Below are 27,294 nucleotides of genomic sequence, written 5' to 3'. Positions count from 1 at the left end.
TTCAATTTTCTCATCCTCTAATATAATCGTTGGTTCTTGAGCATATAAATTTGTACCAATAGTTTCTAATCTTAATTTCTCTCTAAAATTTGGTGATGATGGTTGTTGTTGTTGTTGTTGCTGTTGCATTAAATTTGGATGATATTCTTCATCTTGTTGCTGTTGCTGTTTTAAATGTTGTAAATTTGAACAATACTTTCTCATTGTATCTAAAGCTTCATCACAATGAAATAATCTTAATGTTATTGATCTACCTGATATAACAGTAATTACAAACGAATCTGTTAATACTGAAATTCCAAGGAATGGTTTTGACTTATTTACAGATTCAACTTGTGATACATGTATAACTGTTGTAAATTTCTTTGCAGTGAATCTCTCTTTATATTTTATACAGAAAAAGTTTGGTGATATATAAAGTTCACCTAATAATGAATTCTTATTTCTCACAATCCAACATGCATGAACTTGTATCAACTCTTCATCCATTGGTAATTTAAATACCCTTTGAAAATCTTTATTCTTTTTCTCAATATTTAAAAATTGTTTTGTTTTTGGTTTTAAAATTGGTGAATTAATATTATTATTATTATTATTATTACTATTTGTTGAATCAATAGATTGTAAATCATTAAAAGAAGATGAAGATGGTAGTAATGAAGAATAAGATGATGATCTACCAATTGTTGGTGATGATATATTATTATTATTATCATTATTTGTTGCTTCATATAATTGATCCATTGCATATTGCCAAAGTTGTTCTAACATATCGAATGCTTGATCACGAACAATGAAATGAAATGAAAATTCTGATACTGTCTTTTCATCAGGTCCAATACATGCTTTAATTTTTATTGCACTTGGTATAAATCCTAATGTATTCTCTTTAGTTATTGAATTTACATTTGAAAATGGTATCATAATTCTAGTTGGTGGATTAGATGTATAAAAACAAATTTTATCCTCTGTAATAAACATTTTACCAGGTGTTGGTTTTAAAACATTTATACTAGTTGGTAATGTACAAATAAAACCTATGTATATATATAAAAATAATAAAAAACAAACAAACAATTAATATATATAAATATTAATATAAATATAAATATATATACATACATGTAACTAATTTTTCATCTATATCAAATTGAGTTTTAAATTCTTTTAATGAATATTGATCATTTTGATCTTCTTCTTCTTCAACACCGCAACTTGCCATACCTGATATTTTGGTTATAACAAATTGATCTCTAACGTCATCACATTGTAAAATTTTTGGAATAATTTCTTGAATTAAAAAATTCCAATGATCCTATTGTTGTTGGTGGGGATATATAGAATGAAAGAAATATAATATAATGTGTGTGTGTGTGTGTGGATAGTGAGAAGTTAGGGTAAATTTTCTTTTTTTTTATTTTTTTTTTATTTTTTTTTTTTTAATAATACTTTAATAATATCAAAACTATTTGAAACTGCAATAATTTGTTGTGGTTTTGATTTATAAATAATTCTAAAAGTTAATGGGTGTTGATCACTTGCAACTACTGCAAGATTTGCAAGTTTACCTAAGAGGGAGTCATTAGGTTTGGTTTTTAAAAGTTGAAAAAATTGGTTTTCAAAGATAATCGTCCAAAGTGGAGATGCTGAATAATTGGGTCGAGGTATAATCCACATTTCTACTTTTTAATTGAATATATATATATATATATATAAAATCGTAATATTACTTTATTTTATTATTTTATTTTATTATTTTATTTGTATTTTTGTTGATATAATAATTCGACTATAAAAAAAAAAAAAAAAAAAAAAAATAAAATAAAATAAAATAAAATAAAAAAATTAAATTAAAAAAAATTAAATTAAAAAAAACAAAAAAAAAAATCCGCCATACACATTTTTTTTTATTATAATTTTATAACAATTACTATGCCTAACCTAAATTTAGATCCATTCTTTTAAATGTCAAAATATAAACAATTTTAATTTTTTTTATTTTTATTTTTTAATTTTTTTTTTTTGGACCAATGGAATTACATTTGCACTGGAATGATCAATAAATTAAAGTATACCAATGAACACCGGAGATATTTTTAAAATAAAAAATAAATTTCAACACAATTTTCAAAATAGTAAGTTAAAATAAAAAAAAAAAAAAATAGAGGTAAAATAAAATAATAATATAAATAAAATAGAAATAAAATAAAAAAAAAAAAAAACAGTTTTTAATTTAAAAAAAATTAATTAATACCAAAACAATCTCTTTTTTTTTTTTTTAAAGAAATTTTAGATTGTTTTTTAATTTCTTACTAAAAATGATTATTTTAATCCAAAATAGAAAAAAAATATAAAAATAGAGTATTAATAGTTTAATATATGTGAATATTAAATAATCATTAAAATAGTAATAAACACCACTCATAATTTTTTTTTTTTTTAAAAATAATAAACAACACACAAAAATAGTAATCTTTTTTTTAATTAAAAAAAAAAATATATATATCATGATTAAAAAATTGACAATGAATATACTATTATTTTTTCTTTTTTTTTACTTTTTCAAATCCTTCTTTTAATTGGAAAAAATGTAATATAAAATTATTTTCTATTTCTATTATTTAAATGAAGAGGCATATTAATTTTTAAAAAAATTTAAATGTAAAAAAACAATAAAAAAAAAAAATATGGTTCTTTTTTGGGAACAAATTATTATTATTAGTTGTTATTATTATTTTTATTTGTTTCTTTTTTTTTTTTTTAAAAAAAAAAAATTATTTTCTTTTAATTGAATTGAATCTATTATCTATTTACATATAATTTTATGTAGTGTGGTTATTAATATTATTATTTTTTTCCGATTTAATCACAAAAAATGATTAAAAAAAAAAAAAAAAAACATTAAAAAAACAAAACAAAATAAGAATAATAATTAATGTTTACTAAATCTAATATCAATTAAAGAAAATAAATTTTTAATAAAAATTGTAAATAGTAAAAAAAAAAAAAAAAAAAAAAAATTTTTAAACAATTATAATCAATGAATAGAAAAATTTGAATATAGGGAATATAATTTATGTAATTTATTAATATTTTATGTATAAAAGTAACTTTTATTTTATTTTTTTTTTCACTTTTAAAATATAAATAAACTCTTCAAAGAATTAATATTTGAAAAAAATTAAATTAATTTTAATAGATTTAAAAAAGTTATTAACTATTATTACTTTTTTTTCTAAAAAGGTTAAAATTTTATTTGTTTATAATAAGCTTTTTTTTTTTTTATTTTTTTTTTTTTTTATTTTTTTTTTTTTATTAAATTTATAATTTAATAATATTTTAAAGTTTATTAATAAAATGTGAGATCTTGGCACAACCGAAATGATCATAGAATTTCTAAACCCAGTTGTTTAAAGATCTCTCTCTAATTTCTCTTTTTGCCAGAAAAAGCCTTACTAACAACCACTCAAAATTGTTTCGAAGGAGTACTCTTAATGGTCAGTTTCGTAAAGAATAATTATGATTAATATTTTTTTAAATTTTAAGAGAATTATACTGATCAGTTATGGGTCTTTTTATTTAAAAAAAAAAAAAAAAAACATTTCAATAAAAAAAAGTTTTTTTTTTTTTTTTTATTTTATTTTTTTTTAGTCAATATTTTCAAAACTTTAATTTTTTTTATTTAACCATATTTTTTTTTTTTTTTTGAAATTTCTTGAAATTATTTAACCAATTTAATAAAGTAGATTTATTACATTTTCAAAGTTTTGAAAAAAAAAAAAAAAATAATAATGAAAATGATTAAATAAAAAAAAAAATAAATAAAAAAAAGTTTATTCTCTCACTTATGTAATAAAGATAATGATAAACTAATAAATCTGTTCATTTGTTTAATCAAATAATGATAAAATGGTAATTTATTTCTTTTGAACTTTTTTCAAATAATTGCTTGATCATAAGATATATACCAACAACACACCAAAAAAAAAAAAAAAAAAAAATATTAAAAAAAATTTTTTTTTTTTTTTTTTATTAATGTTTTTTAAAAAACAAATCAAAAAAAATAATAATAATAATAATCATCTTTGTTTTATAAAAAATCCAAATATGGATATAGGGTGTGTAAACATGACCTTTTCTATCATTTTTTATTATTTTACATATTAAAAAAAAAAAAAAAATTAAAAAAAAAAAAAAAAATTTTGAAAAGGAATTTAAATCTTTAAATAAAAAGTTTTTTGTGTATATTCAATTAGACCCACACTCACAATAACACATTTCATATGTTCTTTTTGTATTAACAGTTTTATTTCCAATTAAAGTGATTAATCAAAATTTAAAAATAATAATAAAAAAAAATTTAAAAAAAAAAAAAAAAAATTAAATTAATAAAATTAAAATAATCTTGGTTTGTGTTCTTTTGATTTCCAACAAGTTATCCTTTTTTTTTAAAATTTACATAAAAAAATTTAAATTTTTTACCATATGGGTGTTTTGATTTTTTTTATTTATATTTATTTATATATTTTTTTAATTATTTTTAATTATTATTATTATTTTTTTTTTTAAATAAATTCCCACCACCCACTCATTTTGTTTGATTTGGTGCAAACTTTTTTTGTATTGTTTTTAATATTATTTTAATTAATAAAATAAAAATTAAAAAATAGAATCCAAATAAAAAAAAAAAAAAACCTTAATGTGTTATTTGTTTTGTTAAATTTTTTTTTTTTTTTTATTTATTATTATTATTTTTTTTATTCAACATTTCCTAAACAAATCTTATAAAAAAAAAAAAAAAAAAAAAAAATTACTTTGTAAAATATATTGTAAATAATAAATAAACAATTAAATAAATAAATAAATAATAAATAAATTAATAATAATAAATAAATAAAATTATTTTTAATAATAAAAATAAAAATAAAAAAAAGAAATGGAAGAATTCGCTTCATCTCATCATTCAATTAATGGTAATTTATTTCATTTACCAGGAAATAATAATAATAATAATAAAAAAAATAATTTAAAGAATTCTACATCTTCTTCTTCTCTATCTTCATCTTGTAATAGTATTCAAAATGTTACCTCATTAATTTCACCAGAATCTTCACCTGTACTTTCTTCAAAATATCTACAACAACAACAACAACAACAACAACAACAACACTATCAACAACAACACCATCATCAACAACAACAACAAAATAAACCATCAAAACCAATTAATAATAGAAAGGAATTACCATTGATTGTTGATGATATTTTAAATAATGATAATAATAATAATAATAATAATAATTTTTCATCAACATTTGATCAATTAAGTAGTCATATCTCTCAATTATCACAAAATAAAATATTTTCAGATTTAAATAAATTCATTTCAAATGTTCAAGGTGCAACATCCACTGCATCTTCATCTTCACCTTCATCATCAACAACAACAACTACAACCACAACCACTTCATCATCTTCATCAACAACATCAAACTCAACTAATAGTTCATTATCATCATCATCTCAATCCCAACCGTCAAATGGCAATAGATCATCACCATCATCGCCTCCATCAACAAATTCAACGCCACCAACAAATTCAAAATTACATAGTTTACAAAATGGAAATAATGAATTATCTTTATCTGGAAATATTTCTTCACCTTCTCATTCAACACCAAATAAAAAATTAAGTAGAGATTATATTAATAATAATAATAATAATAATAACAATAATAATAATAATAATAATAATATTAATAATAATAATAATAATAATAATAATAATAATATTGATGAACTTTCAAATGATGATTCTCCTCCACAATCATTTAATAATAACAATAATAATAATAATAATAATAATAATAATAATAATAATAATAATAATAATAATATTAATAATAATAATGGTAATAACAGTGGTGGTGGTGTTCGTAGTTATTCAAGAAACGCCTCATCTAATAATCTACATGTACAGCAATACCAACAACAGCAACAACAACAACAACAACAACAACAATATAATAATGAGAATGAATGGTCAAATGAACCACCTTTAAAAAAGAAAAGAAGTCTTGATTTGGATTCAAAATCAAATAATAATAATATCAATAATATTAATAATATTAATAATAATAATAATAATAATAATAATAATAATAATAATAATAATAATAATAATAATAATGTATCATATCCAAATAGTCCGATCATTGATAATAATGATTTACAAGGTATAGTTCATAGTCAACGAAAAACAATATTAGAACAAACTGAATATATAAAAAGTTTAGAACAAAAATTGGAGTTTTTTAAAACTGAACATAATAGTTTCAAAAGAAAAATGGCAAATTCAATTTATGATCTTTTATTAATTTATGAAAAAAGTAATACATCTTCACCATTAAATGATTCCGATTCTGAAAATAATAATAATAATAATAATAATAATAATAATAATAATTTAAATTCTAGTAAAATAAAAATTCCTGTATCAAGGAGTTCAAATAATTTAATATTGGATTACGAAAATAATTTGGATAGTAGTATAAATGGTTTAGTTAAATTAAATAAATCAAATGAAATTCATAATACAAATTTAAATAATAATAATAATAATAATAATAATAATAATAATAATAATAATAATAATAATAATAATAATAATAATAATAGGCCAACATCAACTACAACGACTACCACTACAAATACAACCACTAAAAAACAGGTTCACATTTTACCAAAACATGGAAGTAGTGGTAATTTGAAACAACAATTTCAATATATATCATATGATGAACAACAACCATCAACATCAACAACTCCACCATTAATTAAAACAACTTCAATGAAACATTTACATCAATTACAACAACAATCACATCAAACTCAATATATTTTTGAAAATATATCTGAACAACAAGCAAAACATATAAAAAGAAATTAAATAAAAAAAAAAAAAAAAAAAAAACAAACACTATAATTAAAAATAACTTTACTTCTTTGAAATGAAAATGAAGATATTTTGAGATCTTTTTAAATTTTCTTAAAACAGCTACAGATATTTTGAGATTTTTATGAAATTTCATTTTTTTTATAAAAATTAATAAAATAGATAAACACCACAAAAAAAAACAAAAAAAAAAAAACAAAAAAAAAAAAAAATTAATTTTTACATTTTTTAATTTTTATTTTTTTTTTTATTTTTTGAATTTCACACACATACTTTCATTTAATTATATTACATACTTTTATTTTAATAATTATATATTTAAGGAAAAAAAAAAAAAAAAAAAAAAAAAAAAAAAAATGCAATACTTTTTAAAAAATCAAGAAATTGGTGATATTGTTAAACCAAAAGAAATGGTAATAATTAAAACTAGTAGTAAATATATAGATGCAATGAAATTAATGTTAGAAAGAAAAGTTTTTTCAGCACCAGTTTTAGGTGAAGATGGAAAAGTAAATACAGTTTTAGATTTATTAGATATTGTTGGATATATAATTGAATTTCTTGGATTAAAGAATCCACAAACTTTAGAAAGATTAAAACAATCACCAAAAGAATTTAGTAACATTTTAAGAAATAGTGGTGAACTATTCTCCCAATCAACTATTCAGACTGTGTTAGGAGCAAATTTAAAACCCGAGAAACTAGTAGCATGCAGAGAGAACACCTCTTGCTATGACGTTATCCAAGCGTACAATAGTGTAGTATCAAAAGTATTTATATTGGATAAACGAAATGAAATCATTAATTTAGTATCACCAATTGATATACTCTCAATGGTTGCCCAAAACATCCATTACTTGGGTGCGGTTGGGAAGAGAAAAATCGGGGAATTGGGTGTTGCAATCCCATTCAAACGTTGTTATAGAAAGGATGAAAGAGTCATAATCATCATTAAAGATTTCCTTGGTGAAAATTTCATCGCCGCTCCAATAGTTGATGATAGAAATAAATTAATTGCAAACTTTTCAGTATCAAATATTAGAACTCTTCATCATGATTTCGATGAACTTATGTTACCTGTTAAAGACTTTTTAGAATATCAAAAAATTAAAGAAAAAAAATATGTTACATCTATAAATGAAATTGTAAGATATATAAAATTATATAATTTTATTTTTTAAATTATTATTAATTATTAATTATTTACTTCAAAAATTAGTCATTGTTTCCATTAACTAGTACTTTTGAAGATACATTAGAGAATACAATTTATAAATTAGTTGCCACAAGAGTTCATAGATTATGGGTAGTTGATAATGAAGGAAAACCTTTATCAATGATTACAATTGATTCAATATTAAAATTAATATCTTTAAAATCAATGGAAATTGATTCATAGGTTTATAATAAATAATAGGTGGTGATTTTTTTTTTTTTTTTTTTTTTTTTTTTATAAAACCATAGGGAGGGGGTTTGTTGTTTATTTAATATAATCCACCATCAACACGAATATTTTGACCAGTAATATAGTCTGATTCGATTAAAAATAATGCTGTTTTTGAAATATCCTAAATAAATATAATAATTAATAATTTTAGTTTTTTTTTTTTATTATTATTTTATTAATTATTAATTATTAATTATTATTAATTACCTTTGTATTACCAATTCTTTTTAATGGTATTGAATTAATTAATTCATTATTTATATATTGTTGTGACATATCAGTATCAATGAAACCAGGTGAAATTACATTTGAAGTACAATTGAATTGACCAATCTCTTTGGAGAGTGATTTTGAAAAACCATTTAAACCACCTTTAGAACTTGAATAAATTGTTTGACCTCTATTACCCATTTCAGAGACAACACTACCAATGAATATGATACGACCATATTTTAATCTCATCATATCTTTTAAAAATGATTGTGTTATTAATATTGGTGATAATAAATTTGTTGTCATAATTTCATTACTATTATCATTTATTGAATTATAGTTATTATTATAGTTATTATTATCATTTGATGATTTTTTAAATAATAATTCACTATGTGTAATACCAGCTGAATGTACTAAAATTCCAATTTTATTATCACCATTATTGAATGATGAAACTTGTTTTTTAATTTCATTTATTGTTTCATCTAATTTATTGGTTTTTGAAAGATCACATACTATACCTGTATGTTTTTGATCGTTATGTATTATTGGTAATGATTTAACTGCTTTTTCATTTACTTCTTTATTTCTACTCCAAACGAAAACATTTGCACCTTTATTGGCTAAATCAAGTGCAATCTGATATCCAATACCTCTTGTTCCACCAGTTACTATTGCATTTTTACCTTTTAATTCAAATAATCTTTTAATAGAATTTTTAAACATTTTATAAATCTTTCAAAATAACACCCAAAAGTTTAAGGGGTGGATGCACAGAAAAAAAAAATAAAAAAAAATTAAAAAATAAAAATATAAAAAAAAAAAAAAGATTTGTAAAACAACCGACCAGCGCCACATAAAATTAATTAACTTTTCACATGCGCTGAAATTTTTATATCTGGCCAACCTTAGAAAAAAAAAAGAATGTTTACATTCACTTTATATCATTTTTTGTGCACTCAAATGTTCAAGGGAGCTGCACAGAAAACAAAAGTAAAAAAAAAAAGATTCCACATAAAATTACTTTTCACCACTTTTAGCCTGCCAACCTTAGAAAAATTCAAAAAAAAGAATTTTTATATTTATTTTTTTTTTTATATTTTATATCATTTTGTGTATTTTTGGGTGTTCTATTTATCTATAATAAATCCATATTAAAAAATAAATAAAATTGATTGTCAAAAAAAAAAAAAAACGGAAATTTTTACCCATATAAAATTAGTTACTGAGATGCGGAGAACTTCAATTTGCTCAATGTTTTTTTTTTTTTTTTTTTTTTAATTTTTCTCTTTTTTTTTTTTTTTTTTTTTTTTTTTTTTTTTTTTTTTTTTTTTTTGTTTTTTTTTTTTTTTTTTTTTTTTATAATTTAAATTTTAAATTTCAATGTTTAATTTAACAAAAACTTTTAAATTACAACAACAACAATTTAAAATAATTAAAAGAATGTCAAGTACAACAAACTCAGTTAAAGGAAAAGAAGTTTTAAAGAAATTAGGAGAATTAATACCATTAAATTTAGCAGAGAAATGGGATAATGTCGGATTATTAGTTGAACCAAGTAATACAGATTCAATGGATATCGAAAGAATATTTCTTACTAATGATTTAACAGAACCAGTTTTACAAGAGGCTATCAATGAGAAAGCAAGTTTCATAATATCATATCATCCACCATTATTCAACCAATTTAAAACTGTTAACCAAAAATCAATTTCACAAAGAATTGCAATTAAATCAATTGAGAATAGAATACCAATTTATTCACCACATTCCGCCTTAGATTCTTGTGATGGTGGTTTAAACGATTGGATTTCAAATGCTTTAATTAAATTAAACTCTGGTAAAGGTAGATCAAAACCAATTACACCTTATCAAGAATCATTGAAATCCACTCAAAAGATTTCAATCTATTTACATACCAATCAACCACTCACAGCTGAAATCTTAAAACAATTAGAATTAAATTCAAATTTTCAATTCTATTCAACTGATAAAATTGAATTATCTTGTGATCAACAACAATTATTAATTTTAATTAATTTAATTAAATCATTTTCAAATGTAATTATTATTATTATTATTATTATTATTATTATTATTATTATTATTATTATTATTATTATTATTATTATTATTATTATTATTTATTTAATTATTTAATTATTTGTAACTTTTATTAACATATTTTTTTTTTTTTACAGGAAATTAAAAATTGGGATATTATAAATCAAGAAAAAGTATTATCATTAAATAATGGTTCAGGTAAATTAGTTACATTAGATGATGATGGAATTGATATTGATGTAATTGTAAAAGGAGTTAAAGAATTATTCAATATTGAATATGTTAGAATTGGTAGACCATTAAGTGGTGAATCTAAAAAGATTAAAACTATCTCTTTATGTGCAGGTAGTGGTGGTTCTGTAGTTTTCAATGCAAAAGCTGATCTCTATTTAACTGGTGAATTAACTCATCATGCAATTTTAGATGCTTGTGCTAAAGGAAGTTATGTCATTGTTTGTGATCATTCAAATTCTGAAAGAGATTACCTTCCACAAATTTTAAAACCAAATTTAGAAAAATTATTTAATGGTCGTATTAAAGTCATAGTTTCAAAATTAGATACTGATCCATTAAAAGTCATTTAAATAAAATAAAACAGAATAAAAAACAAAATAAAATAGAATAATTTTTTAGGTTAACCCCCATGTTTTTGGGTTTTAAAAATGTCAAAATTAAATTTGACTTAAGACATTTTTTTTTTTTTTATTTTACATCTGAAAAATAAGGAGGGTGTGTTTAATTCTTTAATTTTTTTTATTATTATTATTATTATTAATGTTACAAAAAATTTATTTTGATAATTTTAATCTTATTTCTAAAATTAAAGATTTATTTCTAATCTTTCTATAAATTATTGAGGTTGAAACTACAATTAATGAAATACCAACAACTGAACAAACTACAATTACAGCGATTTTCCAAGATGCAAATTTATTTGATGAATTAGTATTTTCATTACAACCATTTGGAGATGGAGTATTTTGATCATTTGATAAAAGTACACCAAAATTTGGATCGATAATAGCATTTGTTTTAAAATAGTTTATAGTTATAGCTTGAATTACTGATTGATTTTGTGTTGTTGAAATATTACTTGATAATAAAGAATCTTGTGATAAAATTTCAATTGAACTAACAACTACTCTTTCATCAATTTTTAAACGATTTGAAAATGTTCCAACTAGAATATCACCATTAATACTCTTCATTTCAATTGTTCTAATTGATTGACCATTCATTAAAATATTTTTAGAAATTTCTTGATCTTGATTATCATTATCACAATTATTATTATTATTGGTAGCAGTAATTTTTGATTCAAATAAAACTTGTAAAGAATTTAATGTTGCTCCAAAATCCCATTCAATAATTTCAACTTGATATTTAACTGAATTTGGTAACAATGTAAAAGTGTCACCTAGAAAATCATAAGATGTTGAATTACCAGAGTTTATCATAATTTGAACATTGATTTTGGTTTTATTATTATTAACAATTAAACCATATGTATAAATTACAATATCATTTAAATCAGTTGACTTTGTAATTAAATTCCATTTCTCATTCTTTAAATTTATATATTTTACAACTTTATCATTATTAAAACTTTGAATCTCTCTAATTTGAATAATACCAATTTCAAATTGAACACCAGTTTCAATACCAGTTTCAATGACAGTTTTAGTATCATTTATAATTGGTATTGGTGGTTTAACTTGAGTATCTACTTTATTTGAACATGAAAATCCAGAATAACCAGTATTACATTCACATTGTCTTTGATCTTCATTACATTTACCATTAGTTGGACCTGAACAAACACCTGTACTTGATGATGGACATGGATCATCTCTTATATAAACAAATGATTGAGATGAGGTATTTTGAATGGTATCACATATGATTGAAACTAGTAATGTTGAATTTGATAGACCAGCATTTGATTGGAAATTACAAGTTAAACTATCATAATCATTACCAACTGAAAGTATAGGTTGTGAGCATGAATCATCACCAATTGTAATAGTTGGTTGTGAACAAAATGAACTACCTTTAATTGTAACAACACCTGGCTTTTTATAAATTGTTGAAGAAACTGATGTAATAGTTGGTGGTTGATAAGAAAAGCTAAAAGTTATTGGAGGAACTGATGTATCAACCATATTAAATTGAATTCTATTTGCATTTTCTAATGAATTATCAACTTGGCATGAAATATTATATAATTGTTTAAATGATAAATATTTTAAAACTTTTATATTATAACATTGAATTGGATTTGAACTACTACTACCACTACTTGAGATATTAATTGAATAAATTGGATTATTAACCCTATCATTTGGTAATAAGTACGAACCTGATAAATAAATTGTTCTATCGCCTCTTTTAACAAGCCTATCTAAAATTACTAATTTTGGTATTAATTGACTTTTAAATTGTGAATAACCAGCTGAACTTGTACCCAAACAAACCAAATATGCAGAACTATAGTAAAGTTGTGGATTTTTAAAATAAAGATTAGTTTTAGTAGATAATGAAGGATCTGGTAAAATACTATCAGTATTAAAAATTAAACCATTTAAACTAATTTCATATACAGCGGGGTCTAAGAAATTTCCTCTAATATTTAATAAATCTTGAGAAATATCATAGGAAATATCAATGATTTTTGGTTGTACAATTTTCAAATTCACTAAATTTGATCTAGTATCGCTAAATGGTAAAGATTCTTGATTTCTTTTAAAGGTGAAAGAGGCATCTCCTTGAAAATAAAATGAAAGTGCTGTACCATTAATATACATTATCGACTCATTTGAAAAGTCAAGTGAATACAGGTCCATATTTTGTTCACTATAATATGAACCATTGAATACCAATGACCCTATTGTTTTTTGGAAAAAGAATACACCAGTAACTGTAACAATTGTATCTAATTTGACTAATGGTGGTGAAACACTACTAATGAATGGTACAAATGGTGCAAGTGTTTCTTGATAAACTATATCAGCAGAATACTTGAATGAAACAGTTCCATTCATTTCATACTTGTATGCATCAATAATTGGAATTGATAAAATTGTTGAGGAAATTAATGTTGGATTATACGAGTATTGACCACTAGTAGCTTGAATGACAAAATAACAAAATATTAAACTAATTTTATCAAATCCATTTCCATTTGCTACAATTGTGTCTCTAACTTGAGTAATTGAGTCAACATTAAACATTGATATTGGGAATGTGTGCGTTGCAAATGTTGAATTTAAAGTTACAATTATATTTCTATCAAGGTATGCAGTTTTACCAATATCCAATAAACATGTGGCTTCGTAATCTAATGGAGAACACAATAATTGTTGAAAATTAGTAGTTACTGGATCTTGAATTGATACTGATAAAATATAGTCTGTGAATTTAAGTGATTTATCACTAAAAACTTGAAAGTAATTTTTTATATCAAAAGGAAATGCAAATCTGGAAAGTGTAGAAATTACATTTGGACTTAAGGTTACTTCTGGAGGCACTGTAACTGGTCCTGATGTTCGTGTAGTTGTTGATAAACCTGAAGCTACTGCATCTTCAACTCCTAAAAGTGTCATAGTTTCATCATCTCCTCTACTTCCACTTCCACCATCATTATTTTTAGAATTTCCAGTTTTTATTAAAAATAAAAATAAAAATAAAAATAAAAATAATATTGTTTTTTTATTCATTTTTTAAACAGTGTGGGTTGGACCAAAAAAGAAAAGTAAATAAAAAAATAAATAAAAAAACATTTTTTTTGATCAAAAAAAAATAAAAAGATTTCATTTTTTTTTCTCAAAAATAAAAAAATAAAAATAAAAAAAAGTAAAAAAAAAAATATTAAAAGATATTTTTAAAAATTCATTGAAGCTTCAAACTAATCACCAAATATTTTTTTTTTAATTTTTAAATTTTTTATACAAAATTAATTTTACTAAAAAAAAAAATAAAAAAAAAATAAAATTAAAAAAATTAAAAAAAAAACAATTAATTGAGATAAAATAACAATTGTTTGAGATTTAAAAAAAAATAAAAAAAGAAATAATAAATTAAAAATAAAATAAAAATAAAAAAAAGAATTTTTTTTAATTTTTTTTTTTTTTTTTTTTATTTTATTTTTTTTTTTTTTTTTTTTTTTTAAAATTTTTTTTTTTTGACTCGTTTGCATCAAATAAAGTAATTCATATTTACATACGCACAACAAATCTTGTTTTTTTTTTTTTTTTTGTTTTTTTTTTTTTTTTAAAAATTTTATATTAGTTTCAAACTTTATTTATACATTTTTGTGTAATAATAATTATAAGAATAAAAATTAAAATAATCAACACATTAAATATTATTATTATCATTATATTTTTTTTTTTTCTAAATTATATAATAACCTTTTAAATTAAATTTGTTATAATAATTATTTATAAAAAAATAAAAAATAAAAAAATACCCAAAAAAACTTAAATAAATTTAATAGTAGTATAAATATAGGTTTTATTATACATAAATATATATACACACATTTAAACATTTAATTATTTTATAGAAAAAAAAGAAAATAAAAAAAAAAAAAATAAAAAAAAAAGAGATAATATAAAAATCAGTTATGATAAATTTCCATGGACTCAACCAAAACAAATAATAAATGGGCGGCAGCTGGAATTTTAAATTCAGTTGGTAAAGACTTTGTAGCAGGTTCAGTTGGTGGAATGTCTTCGATTATGGCAGGTCATCCATTTGATACCATTAAAGTTATGTTGCAAGATGCTTCAGGAAATTTACCAAAATTTAAAAATGGTTTCCAAGCTTTAAAATATATTATGAAAGTTGATGGAGTAAATAATAATTATATATTTTTATAATCCAAACTTTTTTATTTTTTTTTTTAAACTTTATTAATTGTAGTTGTGTGGTGTGTGGTGTGTGTGTGTTTATTTTAAAATTTTAGATTAAAGGAATATATAGGGGATTATCAGTTCCACTTTTTAGTGTTTCATTTACAAATTCAGTTTTCTTTGCAACAAATAACTTTTGTCAAAGTTATTTTCATCCACCTTGTAAAGATGAAAATGGTGAAGATATTTTAATACCATATCATAAGTAAGTAGGAAATATTTTTTTAAAAAAAAAAAAAAAAAAAAAAAACAAAAAAAAATGATATTATGGAATTTAATAGTTTGTTTTTATTTATTTATTTATTTTTTTTTTATAAAAATAGAGCTGCAGCGGCAGGAGCGATAGCAGGTGGGGTTATATCATTATTAATTACACCAAGAGATTTAGTGAAATCGAAATTACAGGTTCAATGTAGACCATTTGGATCGACCAATGTTTCTCTTCAATATAAAGGACCAATCGATGTAATTAGACAAACGATTAAAAGGGATGGAATTAAAGGAATGTTTAAAGGTATAAGATCAACTTTTTGTCGTGATATTCCAGGTGATGCTGTTTATTTTGTAGTTTATGAATTTATGAAAAGAAAATTATTAGCTCTTTCAAAAAACAACAATAACAATAATAATAATAATGATAATAATGATAATTCATCACCAAAAGCAGGTGTACCAGCATGGGTTGCCATTGGTGCTGGTGGTTGTGCTGGTATGTCATTTTGGATGTCAATTTATCCAATGGATGTAGTTAAAACTAGAATTCAAACTCAACCTGATCATTTACCACCACAATATACAAGTGTTTTACAAACTATCACTAAAATCTATAGAGAGGAAGGAATATCAGTATTCTTTCGTGGTTTTAGTGCTACCATTTTAAGAGCTTTTCCAACTAGCGCTGTAAATTTCTTAATGTACGAAACCACAAGAAATTTATTAAATTCAAAAGATCCATTTTATAATAACAACGATCATTATAATGCCGAATAAAATAATTTTATAAAAATAATAATAAAAAAAAAAAATAATAATAAACATATAATTAATTAATTTAAATTACTATAATGATGATTATTATTATAATTATTATTATTATTAAATAAAACATTAAGGAAGCATTACAATTAATACTTTCATTAATTTTGGAAATTATCTATATCTGTCATACACCTATGAAAAACTATTTTTTTATATATTTAGTAAACTCATTTTAATACAAATAGCTTTCAGATTAAAAAAAAAAAAAAACAGTTGGCTTTTTATAACTTTTCACATTGACACAAGCATTTGATTTTTTTTTTTTTTCAGTTTTTTTTTATTCCCACACAAAATATCTTTTTTTTTTTTTTTTTTTTTTAACAAAATGAATAGATTTGTTTCATTATTTGTTTTTTATCTATTGATTTTTACCTGTAATGGTATTAATGTAAATAATGAAAATATAAATTTAAAAATATCAAAAAATTTAAATTTCCATTTTGAATATAATTTTAATAATAATAAAGATAATACTACTGCCAATTTAAATAATAATTTTAATATTAATAATAATAATAAAGATGAATCAAAAATTTGGATATTTTTCAATTCAAAAGAAACTAAAAAATCAAATTTATTAAAAATTAGTAAAGAATCAACTAAAAGAAGAATAAATAGATCTTCATCTTTAAAATCAAATTTAAATTTTATTGATGAAAATGATTTAAAAGTTTCAAATGGTTACATTAATAAAATTTTAAATTGTTCAAATAATAAAAATATAATTGAATTGAATCATAAATCAAATTGGTTAAATTCAATTTCAATCAAAATTTCACCATCAATTATAAATAGAAATGATGAAATAATAACATGTATTACAAATTATTCATTTGTAAAATCAATTGATTTAGTTTTAAAATATAAAAGAAATACCAATCTTAAACAAAATTTAAAAAATAATGAAGAAGAAGAAAAAGAAAATTATAAAAATTTAAAAACAACAAATAATGTAATTTATGATGAAAATTTTTATGGTAAAACATATTTAGGTATTAATCAATTAAATATTAATAAAATTCAAGAATTAGGATATAATGGTAGTGGTATAATTATATTGATATTAGATTCAGGATTTTATAAATCTCATCAAGTATTTCAACATTTGAATATAATTGATGAATATAATTTCGTTGATAATATAGTTGATACATCAAATAACTATCAAGGTTATGAATCAAGTACAGCACATGGTACAGCAACATTATCATTATTGGCAGCATATAATCCTGGTGTTATGGTGGGTGCTGCATATGGTAGTTCAGTATTATTGGGAAAAACTGAAGATGTTAGAAGTGAAACACAAGTTGAAGAAGATGATTGGATAGCTGCAATTGAGTGGGGTGAGAGGTTGGGTGCAACTTTGGTGTCCTCAAGTCTAGGTTACACAGATTGGTACAAATTCTATCAAATGGATGGTACCACTAGGTTGGCTAAAATAGCCGATATTGCAACAGAGAAAGGTATGCTAATTGTCAACAGTGCTGGTAATGATGGTGCAAAAGGTATTGGCTCACCTGCAGATGGTAAATATGTAATATCAGTTGGTGCAATAGATCAAAATGGAAATGTTGCTCCATTCTCATCTATTGGCCCTTCATCTGATGGTAGAGTGAAACCTGATGTTATGGGACTAGGTGTTAAAAATTATTATGCATCTCCAACTGGTTATTCAAGTTATGCAATTGGTAGTGGTACTAGTTTTTCATGTCCTTTGGTTGCATCAGGTATTGCATTATTAATGCAAGCTCATCCAAATTGGTCACCAATTCAAATTCAAGAAGCATTATTAAAAACTTCTTCAAATTATTTAAATCCAAATATTTATTATGGTTATGGTATTTTTAATGCATTTAATGCATTTAATTATAAATTTAATAATAGTTTTAATAATGATAATAATAATTGTTCAACTAAAGGTTGTTCTGGGTATGGTGGTTGTTGTAATGACATTTGCACCTGTGCAGTAACACATTATGGTGAGTATTGCCAATATGAAAAAATTGGATGTACTTTTGCTCAGTGTAATAATAGAGGTGGTAAATGTCAAATTGATAAATTCAATCAATCATTCATTTGTATTGATTATAAAGATAATAATAATAATATTATTTCATCATATGATCCAAGAGATATTTGTCCAATTTGCACCAATGCTAGTTTCAATAAATGTGGTTTATGTGGTGGTAATGAAAGTCAATGTATACTAGATAATCAAAGATTTGTTGATAGTTCTAATAATAATAATAATCAAGATTATGATGATGAAAATAATAATATTTCCCATAGAAATAAATTAATAATTGGTTTAACTGTTGGAATTGGTGGTTTCCTTTTATTATCAATTTCTTTAACTTTAATCATTTTAAAAAATAGAAATTTATCAAAAAGAAAAAATCAAAATAATTTAAAACTTGACGAAATTAATAAATAAATTTATAATAGTGTAATAACACACGTGTAATATATCTACTATCCAAATCTTTTTTTTTTTTTTTTATAATTTAAATTATCTATTTAATTTTTATCTAATTAATTGCCAAGATAAAATGATAGGTCATTTTTTGTAGATTCAATGTCTAATAATAAAAATGTTTGTAATTTTCTTTTTTTTTTAAAAAAAAAAAATAAAAAAAAATAAATAAATAAATAAACAAATAAAAAATAAAATAAAATATTTATTTATTAATTAATTTTTTTTAAAAGATAACTAAATTTGAAGTTGAAAATTATTGGGATTTTCATTTTTTTAATGACATTGTTTACAATTCAAATTGGGAAAATGTTTATTTTGCTCATCAAATAAACTTTAATTCATCAAGTAACTATTTTATTTTTTATTATCAAAAAAAAATTCATTTTCTAATCATTTTTATTTTTTTATTTTTTATTTTTTTTTATTTGTTGGCGTGGAAATTTTTAGGATTGGATAAATCAAAATTAAGTTATGTTAAGAATCAATCTGGAGAATCTGAAAATTATGAAGGAATTTTTATTCTTAATTTAAATGTATGCATTTATAAAATAAAAAAAGAAGAATCAAGATCTAGACCAGAATTAATTGTGGAATATTTTGAAGAAGTTTTTAAAAGTGGTTTCATTAAAGAAAATTCGGTTTTATATACTTCTGAATTCTATAGTAATTCCCATTCAACTATCCAAGAAATCGCTATGAAATATAATATTCTTTTTCATGTTATTCCAGACGATCCACCAACTGATCCTTTTATTGAATATTCAATTTACCTTAAAGAAAATCTATATAATCAAAATATATCAAAACCATTTTTAGATGAAATTATTTATACTATTGATAATTCACTAAATGATAAAAATTTTTGATATTTATTCCCAGGGTCTTTCATTTTGGAAAAAGAATAAAATAGAAAATAAAATAGAAAATAAAAAATAAAAAATAAAAATAATAAAAGTAAAAATAAAAATAATAAATAAATAATTTTGAATTATAATTAATAATAACAAAAATAATAATAAAATAAAAATAAAAATATTGAAAATAAATATAAAATTAAACACTAGTGATATTATTAGGAAATTATTAAAAAATTATTTTTATTTTTATTATTATTTTTATTATTATTTTTATTTTTTTATTTTTTTGAAAAACACAAGAAAGAGATTTTTTTTTTTTTTTTTCAATTTCATTTTTTTTTTTATTTTTTACGGTTAAAAATGAACGAAACTAATTACATTGAGGAAAATGAAATTTTAATTAAACTTGGAAAATGGGAAGATGTTTATTCATTACCAACTAGAATGACATTAGAATCATTTTGGTATACAATGGAGAAATGGTCATTAAATCCACAATGTATGAATAAAAGTGCAAAGAAATTTAGTTTAACAAATAAATCAACCTATGATAAAAACAATCAACAATTATCAAATTATATTTTTAAAAAGAATTTATCTGGTATATTTTTAAATGAAAATGAAGAAAAAGAAAAAGAAAATTATGAAAAAGAAGAAAAAGAAAAAGAAAAAGAAGATGAAAATGATGAAAATGAAAATAAATTAAAAAAACAAAAACATAAACATCATGGTTGTGAAAATGATGAAGATGAAGATGAAAATGAAAATATATTTAAACAAGATGGTAGTATTGAAAAGGATATAAATACAAAGGATATAAATGAAAGTGAATTAGCAATTGAATATTTAGATGATAAAGTTGAAACAATCATTTATAAAAGACATTTAATACCAAGATTATTGAATAGAGATCCATCAATTGATGAATTAGTGTATCATCGTAAATCAAGCAATCAATGTCAATTCATACCAATGTTAAATGTTATTGATAATGCAAGATTACTACCATTCTTTTATCCAAAAGTATTAGGATTTAATATAATCTATCAACAATTAGATTCAATTAAAGATAAAGATTTAATTAATCAATTATTAGAAAAAGAAATAAATGATGAAATTGAGAAACAAAAAAAACAAAAACAAAAACAAAAAAAAAATAAATCAAACCCAAACAAAGAAAAAAAAAAAGAAGAACAACAAGAAGAAGAAATTATTAATTTTAAAGGAATTTTAAAAATTCAAGTAATTTATTTTAAAGAATTTCAACCAAAATTCGATAAAACATCAAAACAAATTTTAGAGAAATTAAATCGTTGGGGTGTCAATTATGAGATTGGTTATAAAAAGAAAGCAAATCTTGATCAAATTGTACCAAAGAATGTATTTTTATCAATGTATGAAGAGATGAAACAACGTTATAAAACTATGGAAGAGGGTTGGAAAGAGGTGACACAAACTGATCCACAGAAATTCATTTATGAGGATGTTGCAATCGCTGCTTATTTAATTTGTATTTGGAGAAAAGAGAATCAAGAAAATGGTAAATCACCAAATAAACCAACTCAAAGATTCATTGATATAGGTTGTGGCAATGGGTTATTGGTTCATATTTTAAATAAAGAAGGTTATGATGGAATTGGTATTGATTTACGTTCAAGAAAGATTTGGGCAAAATACGATGACCAAGTTCAAAAGAATTTAATTGAAGAAGCAATCTTACCAAAAGATACAACTTTTGAACAATATGATTGGATCATTGGTAATCATTCCGATGAGCTAACACCATGGGTACCTTATATAACTTCGAAATTACCAAATCAAAGATTCTTTTTATTACCATGTTGTTTCTATAATTTTAATTCTCGTTTTAAAGAGAATGATACTCGTATTGGTAAATATTCTTGTTATTTAAATTATATTGAAAAGGTTTCAAATGAATGTGGTTTCAATGTCATTAAAGAAACTCTTAGAATTCCATCAACTAAAAATATAGCTTTCATCTCTTCATTACGTGATCCAACTTTAACCGATGACCAATTAATTGAACGTCGTCAAAAATTATTAAAATCTTCAAATTATATTGATTTTAAACCAAGAGAAAGAGATATTAAATGGGTACCTCAAAAGAAATATCAACCTGGTCAATATAATCCACATTTAGATCCATTAAATCCAAATAATATTAAAAGAATTATTAGAAAAGAAAATAAAGATAAAGAAAATAAAGATAAAGAAAATAAAGATAAAGAAAATAAACAAGAAGAAGTTTAAAAAATAAAAAAATAAAAAATAAAAAATTAATTTTAAAAATTATTATTATATATAAAATTTATTATTCCATTAACATGTAATTTTATAATTATAAATATTATTTAAATTATTTGAATTTGTACAAGTTTGATTAATATTTATAATTGATTCACCAATTAATAATTGTGGTATATTTAATTGTTCATTACATTTAAAAGTTTGTGTTAATGATGGATAATTTAAATTTGGTAAAATATAATTATTTGTAATAAATAAACTATATTGAAATTCTAAATCTGGTTCACATTGACTTAATGATTGTGAATATTGTTTAAAATTATATCCAAATATTGTTTCATTTGAAAAATAATTATTATTAATAATACTATTATTTATTAAAATATACATTTTTGTATATGATGCTGGTATTGGTGAATTATAAAAAAATGAACTTGAGAATGGATCATAACACTGTTCACCATTTCCAATAAATATTTGACATGCAATTAAATTTTTACAATTATTACTATAGTATTTACAAATTTCAACTGAATTCTTTTGTTGTTCATTTATATTAACTGTTAAACTTATACCATTATTTGCAATACATGATTTATTACCAAGAATTATAAATCCTAATCCACCCATAGTTTCATTTAAACATTTTGAATCTGTACCATATGGTTTAAATAAAACATAATTATTATTATTATTATTATTATTATTATTATTATTATTATTATTATTATTATTATTATTATTATTATTATTATTATTATTATTATTATTATTATTTTCAAAATTATTTATTAATAAATTATTGTTATTATTATTATTATTAATATTTATTGATATTGATTTCACAATATTTAAAATAAAAATTAAAAAATAAAAAAAAATTAATTTTTTATTTGTCATAATTATGTTTTAAAATTTAGACCTGATCGAGAGTAAAATCCAATCATTCTTTTCTTAAAAAAAGAATATTAATTTTTTTTTTTTTTTTTTATTTTTAAAAATAATTTTTTTTTTATTTTTTTATTTTTTTTTTTTCAATTTAAATAACGAACGAAAAAATTCCGACAAACAAAAACTTTTTTTTTTTTTTTTTTTTTCAAAAATTTTAATTATAAATCTTAATAAATAATAATAATAATATATAATAAAGAATGGAAGATCCAAATGGTAATTTAGAAGAAGATGCTGAATATTATGATCCAAATGATGAAGCAGGTGAATATGCAATTGAAGGTGGTCAATTAGATCAAGATGATGAAATGATGGATGAACAAGATCATGAAGAGCATGAAGACGAACCACAAGAAGAGGAAGAAGATTTAGTTGATGAATCAGTTCAAGGTTTCTTTGAACATACAGATTCAGTATATTGTGTTTCAATTAATAAAACTTTTCCAGATATTATTGCAACAGGTGGTGGTGATGATGTAGCTTACCTTTGGGATTTAAATAGTGGTGAAAAAGTTCATCAACTTAAAGGTCATTCAGATTCAATTAGTTCAATTGAATTCAATTATGATGGTAAATTAGTTGCAACTGGTGGTATGGATGGTATTGTTAAAGTTTGGGATGTTCAAACTGGTAATTTACTTATAAATTTAGAAGGTCCAACTGAATCAGTTGAGGTTTGTAATTTAATTTGTTTTTTCAAAAAAAATACAAATAAAATAAAATAAAATAAAATAAATAAATTACTAATATATATTTATTTAAAATAGTGGATTCAATGGCATTCAAAAGGTAATATTTTATTAGCAGGTTCATCAGATTGTTTAGGATTTATGTGGTCAACATTAAAAGGTGATATTTTGGGTACATTTGCAGGACATAGTGGTCCAGTTACATGTGGTATGTTTACACCAGATGGTAAGAAAGTTATTACAGGTTCAGAAGATTGTTCAATTAAAGTTTGGAATCCAAAAGATTCTTCAAATATAATGTCATTTAGTGGTCATGGATTCCATGAAAAAATTATCACTTGTTTAGATATTAAAAATGATAATACATTAGTTTTATCTGGTGGTGATGATCATTATGCTGTACTTTCAAATATAAATACTGGTAAAGTTATTGGTAAACTTCATGGTCATACTGATTCAATCGTTGCTGTTTCAATGAGTAATCATAATCAAAGGTATATATAAATATAAATATATTTTTTTTTTTTAAATAATAGTTATAATTATTAATTTTAAATTTAAATTTATTTTATAATAGTTTTTGTCATACAGGTTCATTAGATGGTTCAATTAGAGTTTGGGATATGAATACTTTACAACAAAGATCAACATTTAAACATAAATCATCAATAACTAAATTAAAATCACATCCACATGAACCATTATTATTTAGTAGTAGTGTTGATAAGAGTATTGGTGTTTGGGATGAAAGAAATGGTCAATTAATTAAACAATTCACTGGTCATCAAGATGCTATTTTAGATTTTGATATCACTTTAGATGGTAAAGTTGTAACTGCTTCTGATGATAAAGTTTCTTTAGTTTTCTCTTTAAATCCTCCACAAAATTAAAAAAATATTAAAAATATCAAAAAAAAAAAAAAATAAACAAATAAAAAAAAAAAAAACAAATAATAAAATATATGTGTTGTGTAATATCAAATAATTCTGTATTTTTTTTTTTTTTAAACTTGTTTTGCATTACAACTATATTCTTTTAATTCTTTTTTTTTTTTATTTTTTTTTAATTTGTTTTTTTGTTTATTTTAAATTATATATTATATTTTTCATTTTGTTGATTTATTTTTTTTTTAAAAACGAGATTCGTCCATCTTTGAAATTTTATCTAAATATTCCATAACAATTGGTCTACAATTCTTCATATATGATTGTTTTTGTTTGAAAAAGCATTGATCCTTAAAAATTTGATAAAAAAAAAGATGATGATATTAATAATTAATAAACAAAGATAATTTGATATTGATTTAATAATATCACTATTTAAATCACTATTTTTATATAGTTATTATTACTTATTATTTATTATTTATTACTTATTACTATTATTTATTATTATTGTTTATTATTATTATTTATTTATTACTATGATTAATTTCTGATTGATTAAATAAACATACCAAAATTTCTTGAAGTAAAAGGTGTTCTTTACATGTTTTATCTGCATTAACAATATATTCGTAAGATTTTGCAATTCTTTCTTTATGTTTTTTATCTACATCAATTTCAAGAATCTTTTCTTGAATGTTTTTCTTTTCAATGAAAACAATTGGGATATCATCTGTTTTTGTCATTGTGTGTATTTTATATGTATTTTGATTTGAGAAAAGAAAAAAAAAAAAATAAAAAAAAATAAAAAAAAAAAAAATTAAAAAAAATTAAAAAAAAATTAAAAAAAAAAAAAAAAAAAAAATTGAAAAAAATATTGGCAAAAACAAGAACCAAAAATGACAAAAAAAAAAAAAAAAAAAAAAAAACTAAAATTTTTATTTTCCATTTTATTTTTACTTATATCAATGATTTAATTTTAATATGAAATTAGTATAAATAAATACATACACAATGATATAATGTATAAAAAAAAATGAATGTAATCATTCTTTTTTATGAATTTTTTTTTTTTTTTTTTTTAACCATTTTTATTTAATATATTTTAAAATTTAATTATTTATTTATTATTTATTTTATTTTGACAATGTATATATCTACTTTTTATTTTTTTAATATATAAAAATATTTGTTTGAACAAACCAAAAAAAATAAAAATAAAAAACTTGTTTAAAAAAACCTAGAAGTTTTTAAAAAAAAAAAAAAAAAGAATTAAAAAATAGATATATACATTTCAAAATTTTATTATTATTATTTTTTTTTATTTTTTTATTTTTTTTTATTTATTTATTATTTTTTAATAATTAAGATTTTTGAACATTATTTTTTTCTCTTTGTAATTGAATTTGATTTAATAATTCTTTAGCTCTTGTTTCAATATTATTGAAATGATTAGTTGGACCAACGAAAATATTAAAAGGTAAATTTGATTTGTATGAATAATCAATTAAAACATCAGCAACTTTTTGTGGATCACCACCAATAATTTTCTTTAAATTTTCTTTACGCTGTTCACTAAAAGCTTGGGTAGAATAACAATCAATTAAATTTTTAGCCACTGGAATTGCTTCATGGAAATCTGTTTCAATATAGCCTAAAACAATAGTTGATACATTAATAGAGAATTGTTTAACCTCTTCATGTAATGCCTCGGTAATACCAGTGATTGCGAATTTTGAACCGGAATAAGCACCCAAATTAGCTATACCTCTAAACCCAGCACCAGAGCCAATATTAAAGATATAACCATGTGATTTTGAACGAAAGTGTGGTAACACTGATCTAATTACATTTAATGGAGCGAAATAGCAAACGTCCATTTGCTCTCTTTGCTCTTTATCACTTGCCTCTTCAACAGTACCCATTAAAGCAAAGCCTGCATTATTTACAACATGAGTAATACTTCCAAAATGTTTAATTGTTTTTTCAATTGATTCTTCAACTGATTTACTATTTACCAAGTCAACTTGTAATGCTAAAAAATTTTGATCCTTATAAATTGATAATTGTTCAATCTTTTTTAAATCCCTTGTTGTTCCTGCAACTTTTGTACCCTTAATCTTTAATAATTTCTCAACCAATGCTAATCCACATCCACTTGTACAACCTGTAATATACCAAACTTGTTCTTTTTCCATATTTATTAATAATAAAATATAAATATATATAATTTATTTTAAAAGATTATTTTCTATTTTTTTTTTTTTTGTGAAATTGATTTTTTATTTTTTTTTTTCAATTTGAGTTTTGATCTTTTTTTTTTTTTTATTTTTTTTTTAAAAAAATAAAAAATAAAATAATAATATAAAATCTGAAATTTTTTTTTTTGATTTTCTTTGAATGATTTTACACACGAGACAATTTTTAATTAAAGTCGGAATATCAAATTTTTAACCACTCACACGTAATATTGTCGCAGTTTTTTTATTTTTTTTTTTAAATTTTAATTTTTTTTTTTTTTTTTTTTTTAATTTTA

The 27,294-nt window shown here is 21.2% G+C and overlaps 14 protein-coding genes across 14 annotated transcripts in view; 8 read left to right on the top strand and 6 right to left on the bottom strand.

Moving 5' to 3' along the window:
• The window catches only part of DDB_G0270856 (RabGAP/TBC domain-containing protein), a gene marked incomplete at both ends in the record, with an annotated part of 2,757 nt that extends 1,080 nt beyond the window's left edge, over positions 1-1,677 (bottom strand). The window contains 3 exons of the mRNA XM_640811.1: positions 1-1,037; positions 1,123-1,290; positions 1,467-1,677. The exon at positions 1-1,037 is cut by the window's left edge and continues 1,080 nt beyond it. Of these exons, the coding sequence (XP_645903.1) occupies positions 1-1,037; positions 1,123-1,290; positions 1,467-1,677 (1,416 nt within the window). The remainder of the gene's footprint in view (positions 1,038-1,122; positions 1,291-1,466) is intronic.
• Positions 1,678-4,936: 3,259 nt separating this feature from the next.
• DDB_G0269360 (hypothetical protein) lies at positions 4,937-6,949 on the top strand (the record flags this gene model as incomplete). The annotated part of the gene is made up of 1 exon (XM_640809.1): positions 4,937-6,949. The coding sequence occupies one exon, from the start codon at positions 4,937-4,939 to the stop codon at positions 6,947-6,949; it is 2,013 nt and encodes a 670-aa protein (XP_645901.1).
• A 362-nt stretch (positions 6,950-7,311) lies between these two features.
• DDB_G0269358 (hypothetical protein) lies at positions 7,312-8,354 on the top strand (the record flags this gene model as incomplete). The annotated part of the gene is made up of 2 exons (XM_640808.1): positions 7,312-8,100; positions 8,175-8,354. 2 exons carry the CDS (start codon positions 7,312-7,314, stop codon positions 8,352-8,354), a joined length of 969 nt encoding a protein of 322 aa, XP_645900.1.
• An 85-nt stretch (positions 8,355-8,439) lies between these two features.
• On the bottom strand, positions 8,440-9,344 carry DDB_G0269356 (hypothetical protein; the record flags this gene model as incomplete). The annotated part of the gene is made up of 2 exons (XM_640807.1): positions 8,440-8,523; positions 8,610-9,344. The coding sequence occupies 2 exons, from the start codon at positions 9,342-9,344 to the stop codon at positions 8,440-8,442; spliced, it is 819 nt and encodes a 272-aa protein (XP_645899.1).
• A 717-nt stretch (positions 9,345-10,061) lies between these two features.
• Positions 10,062-11,266, top strand: DDB_G0270854 (hypothetical protein; the record flags this gene model as incomplete). The annotated part of the gene is made up of 2 exons (XM_640806.1): positions 10,062-10,679; positions 10,820-11,266. The coding sequence occupies 2 exons, from the start codon at positions 10,062-10,064 to the stop codon at positions 11,264-11,266; spliced, it is 1,065 nt and encodes a 354-aa protein (XP_645898.1).
• Positions 11,267-11,470: 204 nt separating this feature from the next.
• On the bottom strand, positions 11,471-14,398 carry DDB_G0269354 (EGF-like domain-containing protein; the record flags this gene model as incomplete). The annotated part of the gene is made up of 1 exon (XM_640805.1): positions 11,471-14,398. One exon carries the CDS (start codon positions 14,396-14,398, stop codon positions 11,471-11,473), a length of 2,928 nt encoding a protein of 975 aa, XP_645897.1.
• Positions 14,399-15,319: 921 nt separating this feature from the next.
• On the top strand, positions 15,320-16,585 carry mcfD (mitochondrial substrate carrier family protein; the record flags this gene model as incomplete). Its single annotated transcript, XM_640804.1, has 3 exons — positions 15,320-15,535; positions 15,649-15,800; positions 15,919-16,585. The coding sequence occupies 3 exons, from the start codon at positions 15,320-15,322 to the stop codon at positions 16,583-16,585; spliced, it is 1,035 nt and encodes a 344-aa protein (XP_645896.1).
• A 373-nt stretch (positions 16,586-16,958) lies between these two features.
• Positions 16,959-19,067, top strand: DDB_G0269350 (hypothetical protein; the record flags this gene model as incomplete). Its single annotated transcript, XM_640803.1, has 1 exon — positions 16,959-19,067. The coding sequence occupies one exon, from the start codon at positions 16,959-16,961 to the stop codon at positions 19,065-19,067; it is 2,109 nt and encodes a 702-aa protein (XP_645895.1).
• A 157-nt stretch (positions 19,068-19,224) lies between these two features.
• Positions 19,225-19,975, top strand: DDB_G0270484 (hypothetical protein; the record flags this gene model as incomplete). The annotated part of the gene is made up of 2 exons (XM_640802.1): positions 19,225-19,230; positions 19,340-19,975. The coding sequence occupies 2 exons, from the start codon at positions 19,225-19,227 to the stop codon at positions 19,973-19,975; spliced, it is 642 nt and encodes a 213-aa protein (XP_645894.1).
• A 351-nt stretch (positions 19,976-20,326) lies between these two features.
• On the top strand, positions 20,327-22,237 carry DDB_G0269348 (hypothetical protein; the record flags this gene model as incomplete). The annotated part of the gene is made up of 1 exon (XM_640801.1): positions 20,327-22,237. One exon carries the CDS (start codon positions 20,327-20,329, stop codon positions 22,235-22,237), a length of 1,911 nt encoding a protein of 636 aa, XP_645893.1.
• Positions 22,238-22,306: 69 nt separating this feature from the next.
• Positions 22,307-23,134, bottom strand: DDB_G0269346 (hypothetical protein; the record flags this gene model as incomplete). The annotated part of the gene is made up of 1 exon (XM_640800.1): positions 22,307-23,134. One exon carries the CDS (start codon positions 23,132-23,134, stop codon positions 22,307-22,309), a length of 828 nt encoding a protein of 275 aa, XP_645892.1.
• A 251-nt stretch (positions 23,135-23,385) lies between these two features.
• DDB_G0269344 (WD40 repeat-containing protein) lies at positions 23,386-24,764 on the top strand (the record flags this gene model as incomplete). Its single annotated transcript, XM_640799.1, has 3 exons — positions 23,386-23,859; positions 23,953-24,368; positions 24,452-24,764. The coding sequence occupies 3 exons, from the start codon at positions 23,386-23,388 to the stop codon at positions 24,762-24,764; spliced, it is 1,203 nt and encodes a 400-aa protein (XP_645891.1).
• A 239-nt stretch (positions 24,765-25,003) lies between these two features.
• Positions 25,004-25,504, bottom strand: DDB_G0269342 (hypothetical protein; the record flags this gene model as incomplete). Its single annotated transcript, XM_640798.1, has 2 exons — positions 25,004-25,108; positions 25,331-25,504. The coding sequence occupies 2 exons, from the start codon at positions 25,502-25,504 to the stop codon at positions 25,004-25,006; spliced, it is 279 nt and encodes a 92-aa protein (XP_645890.1).
• A 618-nt stretch (positions 25,505-26,122) lies between these two features.
• Positions 26,123-26,956, bottom strand: DDB_G0269340 (short-chain dehydrogenase/reductase family protein; the record flags this gene model as incomplete). Its single annotated transcript, XM_640797.1, has 1 exon — positions 26,123-26,956. One exon carries the CDS (start codon positions 26,954-26,956, stop codon positions 26,123-26,125), a length of 834 nt encoding a protein of 277 aa, XP_645889.1.
• Between the last annotated feature and the right edge of the window lie 338 nt (positions 26,957-27,294).

This window comes from Dictyostelium discoideum (assembly GCF_000004695.1).
Source record: "Dictyostelium discoideum AX4 chromosome 1 chromosome, whole genome shotgun sequence".
Classification (NCBI taxonomy): Eukaryota; Evosea; class Eumycetozoa; order Dictyosteliales; family Dictyosteliaceae; genus Dictyostelium; species Dictyostelium discoideum.
Note: the sequence above shows the minus strand (reverse complement) of the source record. Positions and strands in the feature narration are given on the sequence as shown.